The sequence below is a fragment of the Cebus imitator genome, unplaced genomic scaffold, assembly GCF_001604975.1.
Source record: "Cebus imitator isolate Cc_AM_T3 unplaced genomic scaffold, Cebus_imitator-1.0 Scaffold56, whole genome shotgun sequence".
In the NCBI taxonomy this organism is placed as follows: domain Eukaryota; kingdom Metazoa; phylum Chordata; class Mammalia; order Primates; family Cebidae; genus Cebus; species Cebus imitator.
The window spans coordinates 2,665,215-2,684,228 of NW_016107371.1; the positions used below are offsets into that span (position 1 = coordinate 2,665,215).

General features: G+C 40.5%; 1 protein-coding gene and 1 long non-coding RNA gene across 34 annotated transcripts in view; one reads left to right on the forward strand and one right to left on the reverse strand.

The window, feature by feature from the left end:
- Positions 1–456: 456 nt before the first annotated feature.
- On the reverse strand, positions 457–12,607 carry LOC108304674. 2 transcript variants are annotated; one of them, XR_005200343.1, is made up of 4 exons: positions 10,317–10,398; positions 8,865–8,939; positions 768–924; positions 457–695 (listed from the first exon to the last, which is right to left on the reverse strand). It is a non-coding gene; the product is annotated as an uncharacterized LOC108304674 (long non-coding RNA). The 2 variants fall into 2 exon arrangements; XR_001825354.2 differs by lacking the exon at positions 10,317–10,398 and adding an exon at positions 12,459–12,607 and having other exon boundaries at positions 460–695.
- RIMS2 (regulating synaptic membrane exocytosis 2) overlaps positions 10,926–19,014 on the forward strand; it is a 688,984-nt gene continuing 680,895 nt past the window's right edge. For 31 of the 32 annotated variants that reach the window (XM_037738660.1, XM_037738699.1, XM_037738669.1 and 28 more), the window contains exon 1: positions 10,926–11,709. In XM_037738660.1, the coding sequence (XP_037594588.1) occupies positions 11,534–11,709 (176 nt within the window). In that variant the 5' untranslated portion in view covers positions 10,926–11,533. The remainder of the gene's footprint in view (positions 11,710–19,014) is intronic. The other variant, XM_017528954.2, reaches the window with a different exon arrangement.

Genomic DNA, 19,014 nt, shown 5'->3' on the forward strand with positions numbered 1-19,014 from the left:
GAAAGAACTAAACACAGTATGTGTCAAATAATGAATGCTTGATAAAGGGTTATCTGATTTGGCTGATGTTCTAGTTTAATGAAAAGGAACCAGAAAGGAAGCTAGAAGACTCACCCTCTTTGTGAAAACTTTTATAATGCAGATATTTTTTCTTATCCTCCATTGCCAATCCTGTTAAGTCATATTATTGTGAAGCAAATCTCAGACATCATGTCATTTCGACTGGAAGTATTTCAGTGTTTATCACTAAGAATTTCTTATTTTTAATATCATCACAATACCTTTATTATCCTAAAACTAACAATAATTCCCCACTATCCTCGAATACCCATTGTCCAAATTTCCAACTCTTTTATAAAAGTTTTTTCTAGTCTTTTAAAAAAATTCAGAGTCCTTAGACCAGGCACAGTGGGAGGCCGAGGCAGGGGAATCACTTGAGACCAGGAGTTAAAGATTGGCCTGGGCAACACAGTGAAACCCTGTCTCTGCAAAAAATATTTTTTAAAAATATAGCCAGGTGTGGTGATAATTGCTTGTGGTCCTAGCTGCTCAGGAGCCTATGGCAAAGAGGACCATTTGAGCCAAGTTCCTCAAGTGATGCAGCTGAGCCAAGTGATGCATCTGAGCCAAGTGATGCAGTGAGCTATGACTGTGCCACTGCACTCCAGCTTGGATGACATAGGAAGACCTTGTTTCTAAAAAAAGAAAAGAAAGAAAGCAAAAGAAAAAGAATTCAGGTTCCAAATGAAATTTCGTGAATTACTCACACTTGGTTGATGTCTTTTAGTCTTGTTTAAACTATATATCTCCCATGCAATATGTTTACTGAAAAAACTGGGTTTTGTCATGTAGAATGTTCTCAGGTGTTCCACAGACTACAATGTTTTGGTGCAGTTTACTATGTTCCTCTGTCTCCATTATTTCCTGTAAATTGATAGGTGAAACTAGAAGATGTTAAATTTCAGATGATTTTGTTTTGGTTTTTAGCAAGACAGCTTCACAGGTGGTGGCGTGTTCCTCTATCAGGAAGCACAGGAAGCATACAATATCTCGTTGACTATTTTCTTTGATATTAACAGCTGTTGTTGTTTAATTAGTATTTAATATCTACATCTATTTGTTCATTAGAAGTTTTAAATTTATTTCTGATATCATAAAGTTCACTTTTATTTACTTCTGTAAGCAGCGTTGCAATTAAGATAAAGATGTGCGAAAGAAAGGCTTATCCACCACAATCAAGTAGGCTTCATCCTTGAGATGCAAGGTTGGTTCAACACAGTGCAATTCAATAAATGTGATTAATCACATAAACAGAACTAAAGACAAAAACCACATGATTATTTCAATAGATGCAGAAAAGGCTTTTGGTAAAATTCAACACACTTTTGTGTTAAAAACTCTCAATCAACTAGGTATTGAAGGAACATACCTCAAAGTAGTAAGAATCATCTATGACAAACCCACTGCCAACATCATACTGAACAGGCAAAAGCTGGAAACATTCCCCTTGAAAACTGGCACAAGACAAGACCACTCCTATTCAACATACTATTGGAAGTCCTGGCCAGGGCAGTCAGGCAAGAAAAAGAAATAAAGGGTGGAAGAGAGAAAGTCAGACTATCCCTTTTTGCAGATGACATGATCCTATACCAAGAAAACCCCATACTCTTGGCCCAAAAGCTCCTTAAACTGGTAACTTCAGCAAAGTCTCAGAATACAGAAACCAATGTACAAAAATTACTAGCATTCCTATACACCACCAACAATCTCATTCACAATTGCCACAAAAAGAATGAAATATCTAGGAATACAGCTAACCAGGGAGGTGAAAGATCTCTACAAAGTAAACTACAAAACACTGCTAAAAGAAATCAGAGATGATACTAACAAATGGGAAAACATTCCACGCTCATGAATAGGAAGAATCAGTATTGTTAAAATGGCCATACTGCCCAAGGCAGTTTAGATTCAATGCTATTCCTGTTAAACTACCAATAACATTCTTCACAGAACTAAAAACAACAACAACAACAACAAAAATCCAAACTATTTTAAAATCCATATGGAACCAAAAAAGAGCCCAACTAGCCAAGACAATCCTAAGCAAAAAGAACAAAGCTGGAGGCAAAACACTATACCCACCTTTATACTATGGGGCTACAGTAACCAAAACGGCATAGTACTGGTACAAGAACAGACACATAGGCCTATGGAACAGAATAGAGAACCCAGAAATAAAGGCGCACATATACCTGACAAAACCTGACAAAAACATGCAATGGGGAAAGGACTCTCTATTCAATAAATGGTGCTGGGATAACTGGCTAGCCATATGCAGAAGATTGACACTGGATCCCTTCCTTATGCCATATGCAAAAATTAATTCAAGATGTATTAAAGACTTAAATGTAAAACTCAAAACTATAAAAACCCTAGAACACAACCTAGGGAATACCATTGTGCACATAGGAATGGGCAAAGATTTCATGACGAAGATGCCAAAAGCAATAGCAACAAAAGCAAAAATTGACAAATGAGATCTGATTAAACTAAAGAGCTTCTTCACAGCAAAAGAAACTATCAACAGAGTGAAAAGACAACCTATAGAAAAGGAGAAAAATTTTGCAGACTATACATCTTACAAAAGTCTAATATCCAACATCTATAAGGAACTTTAACAAATTTATTAAAAACAAAACCCAAAGCACCCCATTAAAAAGTGGGCAGAGGACATGAACAGACATTTCTCAAAAAGAGACATACATGTGGCTAACAATCACATGAAAAAAAAGCTCAATGTCACTGATCATTAGAGAAATGCAAATCAAAACCACAATAAGATGCCATCACACACCAGTCAGGATGACTGTCATTAAAAAGTCAAAAAATAGCAGATGCTGCTGAAGTTGCTGAGAAAAAGAAACGTTTATACACTGTTGATGGAGTGTAAATTAGTTCCACCATTGTGGAAGACAGCATGACGATTCCTCAAAGACCTAAAAACAGAAATACCGTTTGATCCAGCAATCCCATTACTGGGTATATACTGAAAGGAATAGAAATTGCTCTGTCATAATGACATGGAATCAACCCAAATGCTCACCAATAGTAGACTGGATTAAAAAAAAAAGTAGTACATATACATCATGAAATACTATGTAGCCACGAAAAAGAAAGAGATTATGTCTTTTGCAGGAACATAGATGGAGCTGGGGGCCATTATTCTTAGGGAACTAACACTGGAACAGAAAACCAAATACCGCATGTTCTCACTTATAAGGGAACTAAATGATAAGAACACATGGACACATACAGGGGAACAACATACACTGGAGCCTATTGAACAGTAGAGTGGCAGGAGGGAGAAGATCAGGAAAAATAACTAATGGTTACTAGACTGAATACCTGGGTGACGAAACAATCTGTAAAACAAACCCGCATCACACAAGTTTACCTATGTAACAAACCTGCATTTCTACCTCAGAACTTAAATTAAAAAATAGGATGAAGATATAATTAAGAAAATAGTAACGTCAGTTATGCTACGTCTCTACCTTTAATATAGTCCTATTTCACTTTACAGATGTGCTTACTGATTGCTAGGAGGGAAGCAAAAATAGAAATAACTTTATAATGCTATAAATGAAAGATGAAGGCTGGGTGTGGTGGCTCATGCCTGTAATTCCAGCACTTTTTGATGCCGAGGTGGGTGAATCGCTTGAGGTCAGGAGTTTGAGACCAGCCTGGTCAAAATGGTGAAACCCTGTCTGTACTAAAAATACAGAAATTAGCCGGGCATGGTGGTGGACACCTGTAATCCCAGCTACTTGGAAATCTGAGGTGGGCGACATAGCGGGACTCCATCTCAAAGAAAAAAATATGATTATTATGTTCCCAAGCACTTTTAATAGAAGTAGTTCTATGGGTTTTATCACATAATGATAAATAACCTTCTACATTGCTAAATACACAAAAAGTAATTAACAATGCTTACCTACACTAACATCCATTAGGTTTTTCATTTCTTTTTGGCCTTGAATCCCAATAATTAAACTTTACTAGTCTCTAGCTTCTTTTCCAGGAAAAAACAATGTATGTTTCTCTCTGAGGTTGTGTTCTTTCGTCATCACTAATATAATATTATTTTCATTAAAATGAAATTATAGTCCTGAAACCAATAGCCATATAATTTGAGTTGCTTCTGCAATAATGGTGATTAACTTTGGATGAACCAGTCATATTCTCTCACCCAATTCCTGATCAAGAAATATAAAATGTTGTCACCTGACAACTGGCAAAGATTAATAGTCAGCTGTGGCCACTGCACTGACTGACTCACTCAGGGATTTCAACCATGACCTTGGCCTCATTATCATGCTGTTTTAATCTACTGAGCAAAATAGCTACAAAAATAAATTCTGAAAGCAGGAAGCAAAAAATTCTGTTGTTTGTGTCTCCAGGCCCAAACTACTATGTATCTGAGTCCACTGAACAATTCTACTAGTGGGCATTTTAGACATGGATGAACAACTGAAGGCAGGATATCCTCCTGAAAATCAAAGCTGATCATGTCAGTTCTCATTAAAAACCTCCACTGTCTAATAATATAAATTCAAATTCTTCAGTACAGCATATAAGATTGTAGCATAATCTTACTACGACCAATTTCTCCAACTTTATCTTTTGCTACAACTCCTTGCCCCCTTTTCTTCATGTGCTAACAACTGTAATTTTCTCATTATCATGCGACTGCTCATATATTTTTTCAGTTTATATTTATTGAGTCTCTATAATGTATGAGACACTCTGATAAACCCTGGGGAAACTGAAGTTAAAGGCACATTCCTTGATCTTAAAGAATTCATGGTTTGGTCAAGGAGACAGACAAGGAAATAAATGGGCACAACACACTGTGACAAGTGCTATCTATGAGCACAGTAGGTACATTGGTATAACAGTCTAGGGAAAAGAGGTGGAAGAAGAGGAGAGGGAGGGATAAGTATATGGTGAGGATAAAGAAGTTAATTAAGAAAGTTATGAGAGAGGAAGCAGAAAAAGTGATCTAAGCTGAGGGAATAGAAAGTCACAGAGATGAGAAAATTCACACATTGAGTAAAGTGCAAGTAGATTATCATGGCTGAAAAGGAAGATGTGTTTGTAGGCTGTGTTGGAAGCAAGCCTAGAGAGGTAGACAGGAACTGAATCCTAAAGGAATATGTACACCTTGGCAAAGACTTTAGATCTTATTCACACTGCTTTTCCCTCTTTTGAGAATGCTTTTTCCCTTTTGTTTCCCAACTCAGACCAATATAATAATGTCAAATCCTCTTCCCAGAAATTCATTGAACAAATATTTGCTGGAATACATACTATGTGTCATGTATTGTTGTTTGGGATACATTAATAAAATTCATACTCTGCCCTTGTGCTTATATTCAAGTATGAGGAAGTAGATGATAAATATAATAAATGGGTATATATTTAACTTTGGGTAAAAATACAGTTGTCAGAGAGAGTGGTAAGTGCTGTGGGAAAAAGAAAAAGTAGGGTAAGGTAAAGAAGATCATCATAATGACCAGGAAGGGTGTGGGGCAAGTAGGAGTATTAAATAGGATGAACAATTGAGCAAAAATTTGAGGACAATGGATTTAGCCAAGTGAGTATCTTAGTGAAGGGTATTCTAGGCACAGGGAACAGCTTGAGGAAAGCCTAAAAAGTACTAGGAGATGGGGCCAGGTGCAGTGGCTCTCACCTGTGATCCCAGCACTTTGGGAGGCCAAGGCAGGTGGATCACAAAGTCAGGAGTTCAAAACCAGCCTGGGCAACATAGTGAAACCCCATCTCTACTAAAAATTCAAAAATTAGCTGGGCGTGGTGGCAGGCGTCTGTATCCCAGCTACTCGGGAGGCTGAGGCAGAGAATTGTTTGAACCTGAGAGGCGGAGGTTTCAGTGAGCCGAGATTGCACCACTGCACTCCAGCCTGGGTGACAGAACAAAACTCCGTCTTGAGAAAACACACACACACACACACACACACACACACACACACACACACACACACAGAGTACTAGGAGATGAAGTCAGTGATCATGTGGGACTTGTAAGCCATTTAAGGAACTCTTGTGAATAAAATGGGAGCCACCTTGGGATTTTGATCAGCAGAGTGTTTTGGTCTAATGTTTTAGGAGGTTTCCTCTTTGTGCAGTGTTGAGACTATAGAGCTGCAAGCATAGAAGCAGGGAGACCTGTTATGAGAAACTATAGAAATGCCAACCATCTAAATATATTTGTATGCATTAACGGGTGTTGCAATGATTCTGAGCATTGTGAAACACCCAGCTTTTGTAGTGGAGTACTAGGTTCTTTCAGTAAATTCTAGTGAGGTAAGCATTTTAGTTTGTGACTTTAGATATACCTCCTAATACTTATTTACTAGATTACAAGTAGCCCTTATGCATGTGTAAAAATGAAAGTCTACAGAATCATAGGCTTCAAGGGCCTGTAGGAACTGCAGAAAGGACTTGCAGTTTGTTTGCTTTTTATTTTATTTTTTGAGACAGAGTCTTGCTCTGTCACCTAGGCTGGAGTGCAGTGGCCTGATATCCACACACTGCAACCTCTGCCTCCCAGGCTCAAGTGATTCTTCTGCCTCAACCTCCCAAGTGGCTGGGATTACAGGCATCTGTCACCAGGCCTGGCTAATTTTTGTATTTTTAGTAGAGACGTAGTTTTACCATATCAGTTAGGCTGGTCTCAAACTCCTGTCCTCATGTGATCCACCCTCTCGGCTTCCCAAAGTACTGGGATTCCAGGTGTGAGCCACCACGCCCAGCCTGTTTGTTTTTTATTTATATTTGTTTATTTTTTTGAGAGGGAGTCTCACACTGTCACTCAGTCTGGAGTGCAATGGCACGATTTTGGCTTACTGCAACCTCTGCCTCCCAGATTCAAGCGATTCTCCTGCCTCAGCCTCCCAGGTAGCTGAGATTACAGACGCCTGCCATCCTTCCCGGCTAATTTTTGTATTTTAGTAGAGATGGGATTTCACCATGTTGGTCAGGCTAGTCTCAAACTGCTGACCTCAGGTGATTCACCTGCCTTGGACTCCCAAAGTGCTGGGATTGCAGATGTGAGCCACTGTGCTGGCCAGCCTGTTTTTTAAGACAGGGTCTCACCCTGTCACTCAGGCTGAAGTGCAGTGGAGCAATCTTAGCTCACTGTATCCTTGAACTCCTAGGCTCAAGAGATCCTTTTGCCTTGGCCTTCCAGAGTACCGGGATTACTGGTGTAAACCACAGGGCCTGGCCAGGACATGCATTTTGGGATTAGTTTATAGCCTGTCAAGATCTTGAAAATTCAATGATGAAGACAGCTGTTACTTATAAAGTTACACAAGAATATTGCAGTTTTGACTCAACTTTAAATGTGTTCATACACTGAGGGACATGCCAAAGTAGAAGTTAATGCTGTAAAGGACAAAGTCATATGTGATGAAGATTTTAAGTAAAACACTGTACCAGAACAAACAAAACACCTCTAAGATCCATATTGTAGAAAGAACAAAAGACAGAGATCTTGTAAATACATTTTACTTTCTTTAGCTCTGATCCTAGCAATCTTATGTCAAACTGGGGCAAGTACTTTGAAAAGTAGTTCATTTATTATGCTAAAGCAAATTTTAAAATTCTATATAATGTATATTCTATGTAGTGATATATAACTACTGTTGACAAATTTTTATTTCATGCAAGTGTGTGAATAACAGTGAAGGATAATTTTAAAAGACTTCCTTCCACTCCTAAGTAGTCCCTTTAATAGGAAAAACACATCTAGTTGTGGTAAAAACTGTAAAAAGGAAACACATTAACAGTAGCCTCACTCACTTCTGCTTCATTCCAGTAAGAAGTCAGATGTTCCAGTGATACTGGCTCATGCCCATTGTATTTCATGAGCTGGTACTGTCTCCTGGCAGGTGAGGCATGGGTGGGGGTGCAAGGAGACACAGCCTCAGGCACTCAGCACGCTAACCATATGACTGCTAGAAAACAGTGCAGGGCCCAGTGGGTGACCCTCTACTGTAAAGGAAGCCAAATTGTCTAATTTGTACCACAGCTTTGAAGTTCACATTTTATAGACTTAAAATAACTAAGCTATTTTAACTTCAAAAAGTTTAAACCTCTGAGAAGTGTGTATATTCTGGCTTCTGGTTCTGCTTGGGTTGATAGTTGCCTGGGGGTGGGAAGTGGTGTTTGTTTTTTCAAATCTGGCACAGAAATAGTTGAATAAGGTAGACTGTTCCAGCCATTCCTTTTGATTATTTTTAGTTCCACTCTCCTCTCTTTTAAAGGAGCAGTTAGTGTATTTTAGCAGCACTTAGGGTTTCCTAGGTGAAAGTCAAAGATACATGTATTTACTGGTACCTGTTACTGCGTATGAAAATATGGATAGTAAAAGTCAATTTCAATTTCAGGTGGAAAAATTCTGTTATCCATTAAGTGTTGTTTTTAGTTGTCACTTTTTTTTTCTTAGTTTGACACTTTTTTTTTTTCCTTCTCCATTATCTATTTTGCAATGCAAATAGTATAGTTCTCAACATTTGCTATACCTTAGTCACTTGGGGAACTTTCAAACAATATCCACAGCCAGGGCCCTAACACCAGAGTCTGATTCATTTGTTATGTGGGTCTAGGTGGTATTTTAAAAAAGTGACCCAGTGAACCTTCAACTCAGATGACTGGCCAAAAAAAAAAAAAAAAAAAAGTGATCCAGGTAATAATTTTAGTGTGCAGCTAGGGTTGAAAACCGGCATGGTTTCAACGTGGATTAAAAATATCTAGGTTCTAGTTCCAGCCCTGCTACTTACCAGCTGGCTATTCTTGGTGGCTGTTTCCCATAGGATGATGAGGTTGGATTAGAAATTCATAAAAATTGTTGAACTCTAAAACAAAATTAAATAAACTGGGATTCATATAATTTGATCTGATTTGCTCAGCTCCAAAGAGATGAAAATGGAATTATCTGGAGTATGAGAGTGTTGTTTGAAACAAGTGAGTAATAATTTAAAAAACAGCTCTTAAGTAAACTTTTCCCTCTTCCCAATTACAAGGCATGGGAGAAAATAAAAACAGACATTTAAGCTTAGAAATCACAGGAGACTTCCAGGGCTGCTTTGCCTATCCCCAGCTCTCTTAAATGGGGAGCTAGTCAGATGGTACCTGGGGAACAGAGGGAGGAGGGAGAGCGCTTACTACACACCAAGAAGGTAAATATAATATAAACCTCAAAGGCTTTACGTTACTCATCAGCACACAATCTGACCTGGTACTAAGCAGCGCGCGTGTGGAAGGCTGGGTGGGGTGCGCACACACATTCACCTGGGTACACACACACTGGCACACACATCCCAACTCAGTCACCTGCAGTGCTTGCCCACGGCGCCCGGAAGAGCCAGCGAGCCTGCCTAGCTCTGTCCACCCAGCCCCGCGCCACCCGCCCGGCCCCGCTCCCTCCGGGAGGGCTCTCAGGGCGGCGCCCAGCCCCGCGAAGCGCAAAGGATGGTAGTGGCCACCTCCGTTCTCCAGACGCTGGTTTCTTGTCTTCCCTTTTTGTCCTCTTTCATTGAACCTATCTCCATGCTACGAAAATCAAACTCTGACTCTAACCCGATCTCTTCGCGTCTCTGCCTCTTCTTTCTAGACTAGGGTGAGCGCCAAAAAGGGCCAGACAGACAGAAACCTTGGCCTCAGTACGGCCCAGCCTCTCTCTCGGGACTATTCTAACTCCTTTCACCCTCCTAGCCTTTACTGGTCGTGTCAGGTTCGAACCCTGCCAGCCAACCGTAACTCTCCCCGTTTCCCCCCGCGTCCTCCCCTCAGGATCCCTCTGCATATTCTCAGCGTCAAGCTCGGTTTTCCACAACTTCCTCAAGCCCTGCGCCCCTCGCCCTGTCCCCGCCCTTGACACCACCTGCGTTTCCCACTCGCTGCAACCTCTCTCCACCGCTGTCCCTCCTTGCGGGCCTCCAGCTCTCTCCCCCTTTCCTGGCTCCCACCCCTGACACCCTAGGGACCCTTCTTCCCTACGTAAGTCCTCCCTCCTTCCAGGATCCCGCCCTGACACTTCGGGGGCCCTCCCACCACGGGCGCTCCATTTTTCTCCTCAGGGCCTGACACCTGGGCGACCCCTCCCCGGCACCCGCCTTCAGCTCCAGCCCTGACTCCACCCTCACGCTCCCCGCCCCTCCCGGTCCCTTGGGGGCCCTCACCTCCTCCCCACCAGCCACACCTGGCACCCCTGACCCCACCCCGGCTCACACCCTTCTCTCCGCTCCCGACACCTCAGGCGCCCCCTCACACGCACGCATTCTCCACACTTCCGTCCCCGAAAACTCCGGCGCCCCCTCCCTTCACGCTCAGTCTCCCCTCCCTCCCCGCCTGGCCCGGGTCCCAGCCCTGAGGTCGCGCTAGGGGAGGGGCGGCTGCCGCCTGCTGGGTGCCCCGGCCTAGGCAGTGAGGAGGTGACGCGGCCCCGCGGGAAGAGCCCGGGAGGCGGAGGGGCGGGAGGAGGTGCGCGCGGCGGCACCGAGCGGCGGCGGCGCAGGGAGCACGGGCCCTCCGCGCCGACTCCATGGACCCAAGGGGCGGCGGCGGCGGCGGCTGAGCGACCCTAGGCAGGCGCGTGATGAGGAGGGGCCGGCGCCCGACCCCGCTGCACGCCGGAGCTCGCCTGGACCCGGGCGTTAGCACCCGATGGGCCCTGGCCCCGGGACTCTCGGCTGCTAGCCCCTGTCATTCCTTCTCCGCTTTTGCTTCTCTACTTTAGCTGGCGGGGTGGGGTTGGGGTCTCCGGGGCGGTCTCCGGCCCCACGGCCCTCTTCCAGGCGTGCCGGGAGGAATCCTCCCTCCGTGGCGCGCGGGAGCCCTGTGACGCGTCAGCCGGCGGGACGGCTGAGCTGCTTCTCTGGGAAGCCGTCCGCTTTTCCTCACGACCCTCTCCGTTCCCGCCTGGGTGCCTCTCGGGCCGGCGGTACTCTGGAGGCTCGAAGCGACTTCCCGGGGGGCTGGTTCGCAGGCACCCTTCCCCTCCGAGGCGGCTCGCGCGCTCCCGACCCCCGCCGCGGCCGGACACACTCGCGCCCTGGTCCGCCTGTCGCCCTCCCGCCTGCTCCCTCCAGTCACCCCACCCTTAGCTGTCCCCGCCACCTTACTCCACAACCCTCCCCCACCGCTCCGCTCACTCCGCGTCCCGGCCGCCCGCTCCCCTCTCCTTTGAACCGCTCACTTCACAGTCCTTCCGCCCCCGGGAAGAAGAAACATTTTCCGAAGCGCACTCCTCAGCCCTCCCTCCCCACGCGCTCGCCCTCCCCTCCCCCTGCTCTTTCTTGGGGGAGGGGGGCTGTCGCCTTGGATTGAAGGCCATTGATTTGTATGTATTTGTCCCAGCGCTGGAGGCTGCCCCAGCCGCCGCGCCGGTGCCGCCACTGCCACCGGAGTTGCCTCACCGCTTCCCTAGGGTGGTTCGGCTCCACCAAACATGTCGGCTCCTGTCGGGCCCCGGGGCCGCCTGGCTCCCACCCCAGCGGCCTCTCAGCCGCCTCTGCAACCCGAGATGCCTGACCTCAGCCACCTCACGGAGGAGGAGAGGAAAATCATCCTGGCCGTCATGGATAGACAGAAGAAAGAAGAGGAGAAGGAGCAGTCCGTACTCAAGTAAGGATCTGGCTCCATATTCCCGCCTCTCTCCCTGCCCTCCGCCCCCCTCGGCCGCTGCCCTGCGGCCGCCTGCGCGCCCGGGATCGCTGCCCTCCCTCCCGCCGGCGGCTCCCAGGCCACGAGGGCTGCGGCCAACGCCGGCCGCCCGGGCTGTTTGCTGGGTGTCTAAGAGCGGGGGGTGTGTGTCGGGGAGGGAGGGCGCCGAGGCCGGCTGAGGTGAGGGTGGCGAGTCTTAGAGCGGTGTGATTTTCCCCGGCGCCTTTCCGGGTTTCCCCGCTGGTCAGCTTGGCTCTGGGGCCCCAGCGGGACTGGGGCTGAACCCAGGCTCTGCGCGTCCCCTCTCCTTTCCCGCCGCCTGAGCGCTGAGGCAGTGACTGGGGCACGGAATCCAATATGGCCGTGCACAGGTGCTCCCTGGCCGGACCCGGGCGAAGGCGCTCCGGCCGGGGATGCGGACGCCGCCGGGGACCCGTGGTTCCGTCTCCGCGGAGCCGCTCTGCTAGCAACGCGGGACACAGCAGGGCTGCCCACGGTGGTTGCGGGCAGCGGGCGGCGGCGTGGGCGAGGCGCCTAAGCTCTGTAGCGTCTCGGGTGGGTGTGCGGTCGCCGCCATCTTCCAGCCCCTCCCCCTTGGCGAGTGCTAACACCCTGCACTCTGCTGCTCTTCCTGTTTGCAACTAGTAAATCTGTTTAATCCTGAAGAGACTCCAGTTCCTACCATCGCTGCAGTTTGGGATGTTCCCTACCTTGTGAAGTTCTACTATTTGTGCTCACAGTCTTGGCAGCCCGGTTTTTTCCGAGGGTGGGAGGAGTGAAAACAGTACCCAGGCATCCGTTTACTGGCTCTGGAACTTCAGCACTAGGGAACTGTCCAGATAGGGTTATCTTTAGCTCTGAAACTCCTTTTCTGGTTAGTCTAGCGAAGAGATTTGTTTCTACAAGAGTTGCTTTTAAATGTTTTGTGGTTATTTGATTTCTCAGTTACTTCGTGAAAGAGGTTGTTTAGAAGACGTGTAACCTTTTTAATGTTTTCCCAGCTTGGATTTTTTCTTTTTACTTGAAATGAGTTACTCACTGAGAGATTAATTTACACAGTGTATATACCAAAGGTGGGATGTTCTTTTGCGTTTTGTCAAGTATATGTTTCTCATATTCTCCACAGAAATATACAAGTGAAAGTGTGAAGTTCCTCTATGAAGGAACTAATACACTCACCTCTACTTAGCTAAATTTTAAAAACATGTTGTTGAATTTAGTATTCTTTCATGTACTTACAAAGGAACAAGTTTCGTTGTCAATAGGTATATATTTTCATATTTTAATGAAAAATACTACTTTAAATAATTTATGGTAACAAACATCAAATATTCACAAATCTAAATATACTATTGCTCACAAAATATTGAGGGACTAAAACAGCAAATATGTTCCTGACATAATAACTGAAATTAATAGTTTCTACATGAAAGCTAATTATTTGGGAATGTTATTTATTAACAGCCTTGGGATGTGAAGAAATTAAGAGACTTAAGTAGCTTACTCCAACTAATAGAAGAATAAAGCATTATTTTTAGAAGCGTTTTTGGGCATGCTTCTTACTTTCTTAACTTTATTTTGTATACTAACAATTCCAAGCTTTTGATGACTTGCAGTTTGATATTTAAATATATGAACTTATGCCTTTTAGTATAACTGCAAAAAATAAATGTCTCCAAAATGATGCTCCAATAAAATGTAGTTTTATTTCTTTGACTTACATATTTAAATATAAAATGTTTTTATTTCTTCATAGTATGCTAAACCTTAGTGTTTATTGGCTAGTTCACTGTAGTTCTATTTATTGTTTAATATAGAAATATAAATGGACTTTTAAGTATTGAATTAGGATTATTCAAAATGAACATTATATTAAGAAGAAGATGTAATAGGGTTTTTCAGGTAGCTACATGTATATATTATATCTGTATGTAAACCTACATACTATTCAAATACATATAATATTTACATATTCATATTTCCATAGTTTAGATAGAAACAAATGTTCTCTAAGTACATTTTTCATACAATCTATAAAATTACATTGATGAAAAATATATATTTAGATTTATTTTAAATATTTATTTGCGTTGCTACCTAACTTAGTCTTAGAAAGGTGTCTTATCTCAAAATGGCTTTCATGGTTTCAGAATTCTTGTTATATTTATTTTAACAGAACGTTATTTGGAGGTTAAAGCATAATATATTTGGACATTTAGTTTTAAATGCTCTTAATTTTTTTTAATGAAAGAGTAGGCAAGGCAAATGAGGAAATGAATAGACTTTATAATAGAATTATTGTAATGAGAGACAAATCATTTTGAAGAATTTGACAGTTTGTTAAATAACATATTATCAATATTGGGTATTAAATAACAAATATATAAGAAGAATAATACTAACCTTCTTCAATGATTACTATTTCCCACAAAGTTTTAGGGTCCACTTACTTGGTCATTACTATCCTTTGTTTCTTTTTAGTGCTGCTCATTACATTGGGTGTTAACATGTATTCTAAGAGTAGAGAGAAAAAAACCCTGAAATTTAAATGTGTGTCTGCTGCCTTTTAACAATTATGTTAAAAAATATATTTGATGTGTGAAGATACTGCAATGGTTAGATAAAAATATTTTTGCATGATCTATGAGTTTCAATGTTTGTGTTAAGTATTCAGGCAAAGTGGAGAAAAGAATGAATTTGAACCTTGTTAATATGTAATATATAGATGGACAATACTTAGATGCACATAAGTAAATTTGCATGTATTAAAAGCTTCATGCTTGAGATATTTTTAATAAGACAACTGAGTATTTAAAACTGAGACTATTACTGTAATCTCTCACCTTAGGAGCTTGAATAATTAAAAATTATACCTAATTATTAGTAATTTAATCAAAGTCCAGCTGAACATTCATATAGGAAATGTATCATCATCAAATAATACCATTTTACATGTGAGCGAGGTACTATAATTTTGCAAGCATTTAAAAATCTTAGTAGATCCCTGATCAGTAATTACTTTAAAAAAATCCTGTCATGTATTCCTGTAGCAGTTTTAATTTGTCTAATTCAATCCATCAGTAAAATTTATAATGTCTTTTTACTGATTAATTTTTTTTTCAATCTTCCAAGACACCTGAATAATGTTCTTAAGTTTTGTCTTTCAAGATTGTAAACTTCTTGAGGGCAAGAATCAAAATTTACCCTTTTTTTTAGTTTGTGTTTTGCAACATCCTTAACACCTTCACATAATAGACACTTAATAAATTATGTTTATTTGATTTGTGGTAATGTTAAGGAGGTAGCTTATCAATTTTGTGGGACAATGAAGAACCATTGTTTGAAATAAATATGTAACTTATTAAAAGTTGAATTTCCAGTGGGATTTTTTGTGTAATTGTGAAAAAATGTATGAGGAAAGCAAACCCATTAAATCAATAGAAAAGTATTCATTCAATAAATATTGTTTCTAATATGTGCATATCATAGTCTTTCAGATTACACAAATTAGAAATTATGTGTTTCTTAATGTGTATATTATCTTTTCACTGGCAGTTTAGATTTTCTGTTAAATAGTTAATTTTCTCCCGAAATAAAGGAAGGCAATAAGTAAAAATTTTCCTGCTAGATTAGGGTAATGATTAGTATATATTTAACACATAAGTGAGCAGTTCTACATTTTAAAAAATATTTCAATTTTAAAAGTACTTTCCAAAGTTAATTTATAAAATTTTGAAATAAAATTTCTTTTTTCCTTTGTTTCTTTTTTCCTTTTTTTTTTTTTGAGACTGGATTTTTGTTGCTCTGAGGCTCAGGCTGGAGTGGAGTGGCGCAATAACAGCTCACTGCAGCCACAACCTCCTGGGGCTCAAGCGGTTCTCTCACCCCAGCCTCTGGAGTAACTGGCACCACAGGCAGGTGTCATGACACTCGACTAATTTATTTTTTATTTTTGTAGAGATAAGGTCTCCCTATACCCAGCCTGGTCTTGAACTCTTGGGTTCAAATGATCCTCTTGCCTTGGCCTCTCAAAGTGTTTGGATTACAGGTGTGAGCCACCCCCTAAATTTCTTAGCTACCTTTCTCCCCCACCCAGAGCCAACTACTATACCAGTATATTTTATATTGTATACTCTTCCAGTGACAGTCTATGCATAAGAATAAATACATGTGTATATATAATATTGTGTGTGTGTGTCTGTATATGTGTGTATGTGTGTGCACATACATGTATGTACAGATGGATGTAAACATAAAAACACAAATGTGTCCCACAGTTTGCTTTTTGGGAGGTCAGTTCCACATCTGTGACTGTATAGCTGCCTCATTAATTTTAATGGATGTAAGATACATACTATCCCTTTTAATGAATATTCTGTAGTTTCTTTAGTACCATATTTGTGGGTATTTAAGCTTTTTTTTAAGTATTTTGTTATTAGAAATTTTTAGTATTTATCACAGTATTATCTGTGAAAAATATCTTTGTACATACATTTCCTACTTGTATGAATGTATATTTGAGACAGATTCCTAGAAACAAAGTTGTTGGGTCAAAGGGTTAGTATATTTTAAAGTTAATAAATATCGCAAAATTTACTTTTGTAGAGGATGTACGTATAAGTGACATGTACTAAGGGGACTTTCTCACAACTTTGCCAACTCAGTGTGTGGTAATCTTTACCAATATTTCAGTGAAAAAGGTGTCACTGTAGGCTTATTTTCTTGTCAGAGTTTGAGAGCCTTTTTTTTTAAAAAAAAAATTTTGGTTAGAGCCATTTGTATTCCCCTTTCTGTTAGTGATTTTTAGTGATTTGTAGAGGCTCTTTTACATGTTATTTGTTTTAGGACCTTGTTTATGCCTATTTTACTGGCAGGATTAAAAAATATATTTGAATTTATTGTATTTTTGGTTTATGGAGTTTAGGTTTGTGATTTTCTTAGAATGACCTTTCCTATTCTAATACTTTTAAAAACTACCAATTGAATCATGAATACTTTTAAATAAAAATTGTGTATGTAAACCACTCTTGCCATAGCCAAAAAAATTTAAAACTGTAGTTTTTAAGGATTCAAAATGCATTCTAAAAAATTGATTAATGTAAGAAAACAAGCAAACAAAAAATTGATTTACATTTTATGAGAAAGTACCCAATAAATTTATATATATTCTATATTTTAAAGTAAGGGAAATTAAATAACATATTTCTCTTGACAATAGATTCTGATAAAGAACTAATTATATTGTGCGTTGAAGAAAGAGGTAGTGGAAGCAAGTGTGATGTACCACATGAATTTTGACTTGATGCTTTACTTTACTAATTAATAGTGGTAATGTCTTGCTTATATTATTAAACTCTGAGTTTCCTCATCTATACTATTTGAGTAATAACACTTATTTCGAATGATTGTGATTGTTATAGACTAAATCTCCTGCTATAAGTAGTTGTGCTATAAATAATTAATATTGTTAACTAATATAGATCGCACTCTTTAAACCTTAATATTATCATAGTATTGCTGGGTGAAATTTTCTTATTTTCTAAAAATTGAGAGAGCCTTTTCCTTGTCTATTAGGAAGCCAAGATGTGCTTGGAGAGCTTTTAAGTGACTTCATTATTTGTTTAGAAGACTAGAGATGGGGAGAGGGTTGGTAACAACTTGAAAATAGTTTCCTCAGCAAATATCATTCTTAAGGAGTCTGATAACTAAGACATAACAGTGAAAATAACACTGACATCAAGTTATTGGTAATTGGCAAGATACTGATAGTCAAAGATGAATTGAGGGGGCTTACTTGTGGAAACTGCTTTGTAATTGACTTTAGATTTTCCTGGGTTAAATTTTTTACTCTATTATTTAACTAAAATCTGTATTTACTGATTTGTCTTATTCATATTTTATCTAAGAACCCAGAGGGCTGTATTAGATTAAGCTAATTCTGAAATATCATTATTGAGCTTAGCATACTCATCTTCACACTGCCCCTCAAATACACTTAAGCTTTGTATGATTGCTGGTTTCTCATCCTTTTGGCTTAGCTTCAAGTTTGAATCTTTAGAGAGCTCTTTTCTGACTACTCTTTCTTAAGTAGGTTCTTTCCATTATTCTTTATAATAATACTTTTATATTTCCCTAATTATGCTTATCAAAATTTATAATGATTTGTTCATTTACTTGTTTATGGTTTGTCTACCCTGCTAGATTATGAACTCACAGAGAGCACTCACCATGTCTGTTTTGTTCACCAATGCAGCCTCAGCTTCTAATTTAATACAATGCCCTACACATAGTGGTACTCAAAAATAATTAGTTTGGTGAACGAGCGAACATTGGGAATGAAATACTATGTTCATCTAGGTGGTACCAACTTTCAGGGTGAACTCCAATAATCTTAAAAAAAAGATTTGCCTATGTAACAGTGCCCTTATTTTTGAAATCAAATGTAATTTTTAAACATATGCCCAATTTTGCTTATTTTACATGGAAGCAAACTTAGCATTTGTGTATGATTGCAACTCATCTTTCTTTTGGACTAAGGGCATATCTTTTTTGACCAGAAACCAGAAGAACATTGTGATAGATATCATTTTTTAATTTAAGGAATGTTAGGGATTAGGAAAAATTTGGGTGTAAAAGTGATTAAGAGAATTAATACATTTCCATTGTGTTTAGCACAACTGAGTGATAAGGAGTACACAGAATGCTTTGGATGGAAATAGTTCATGCCCTCCAGGGACAGACAATCTAAGGCCAACCATAATCATATGAACACATAAAAATGTAAAGTGCCATGAAAAAAATACTGTAAAGGTGTTTTTAGTACATTATAACCATAGTAAAAAATATGTCAGACTAATCTTACTAGTAATGTCTTGCCTCCGTGGTATTGTTTGATTATATTGTGTTATATTACATGATGTCACATAGTTTGCCCTGTTAAAATCTCTGAAAGTCTCACTCCTGCATGTTAAAAACTTTTGTATTCTCTAGTTAATGAAATGCAGATATCCCTGGGTGTTGAAATAATTTTAACCATTATCAAGTAATTTTTAAGGAGCTCATTGTAAGAAACATGATAAACCACAATGAAAATTTTGCATGGTAAGTACCAGGAGACCACTGTGCACTGCAGTGTATCATGTATATATTTAACAAGAGGAGCATCTGATTAAGTCCTGGGAAGATGGCATCTAGGCTGAATCTCAAAGAATGAGGAGATGTTAGCTGGGCTGATTGTTTTCTAAGCAAAAATCCTAAAACTCCCAA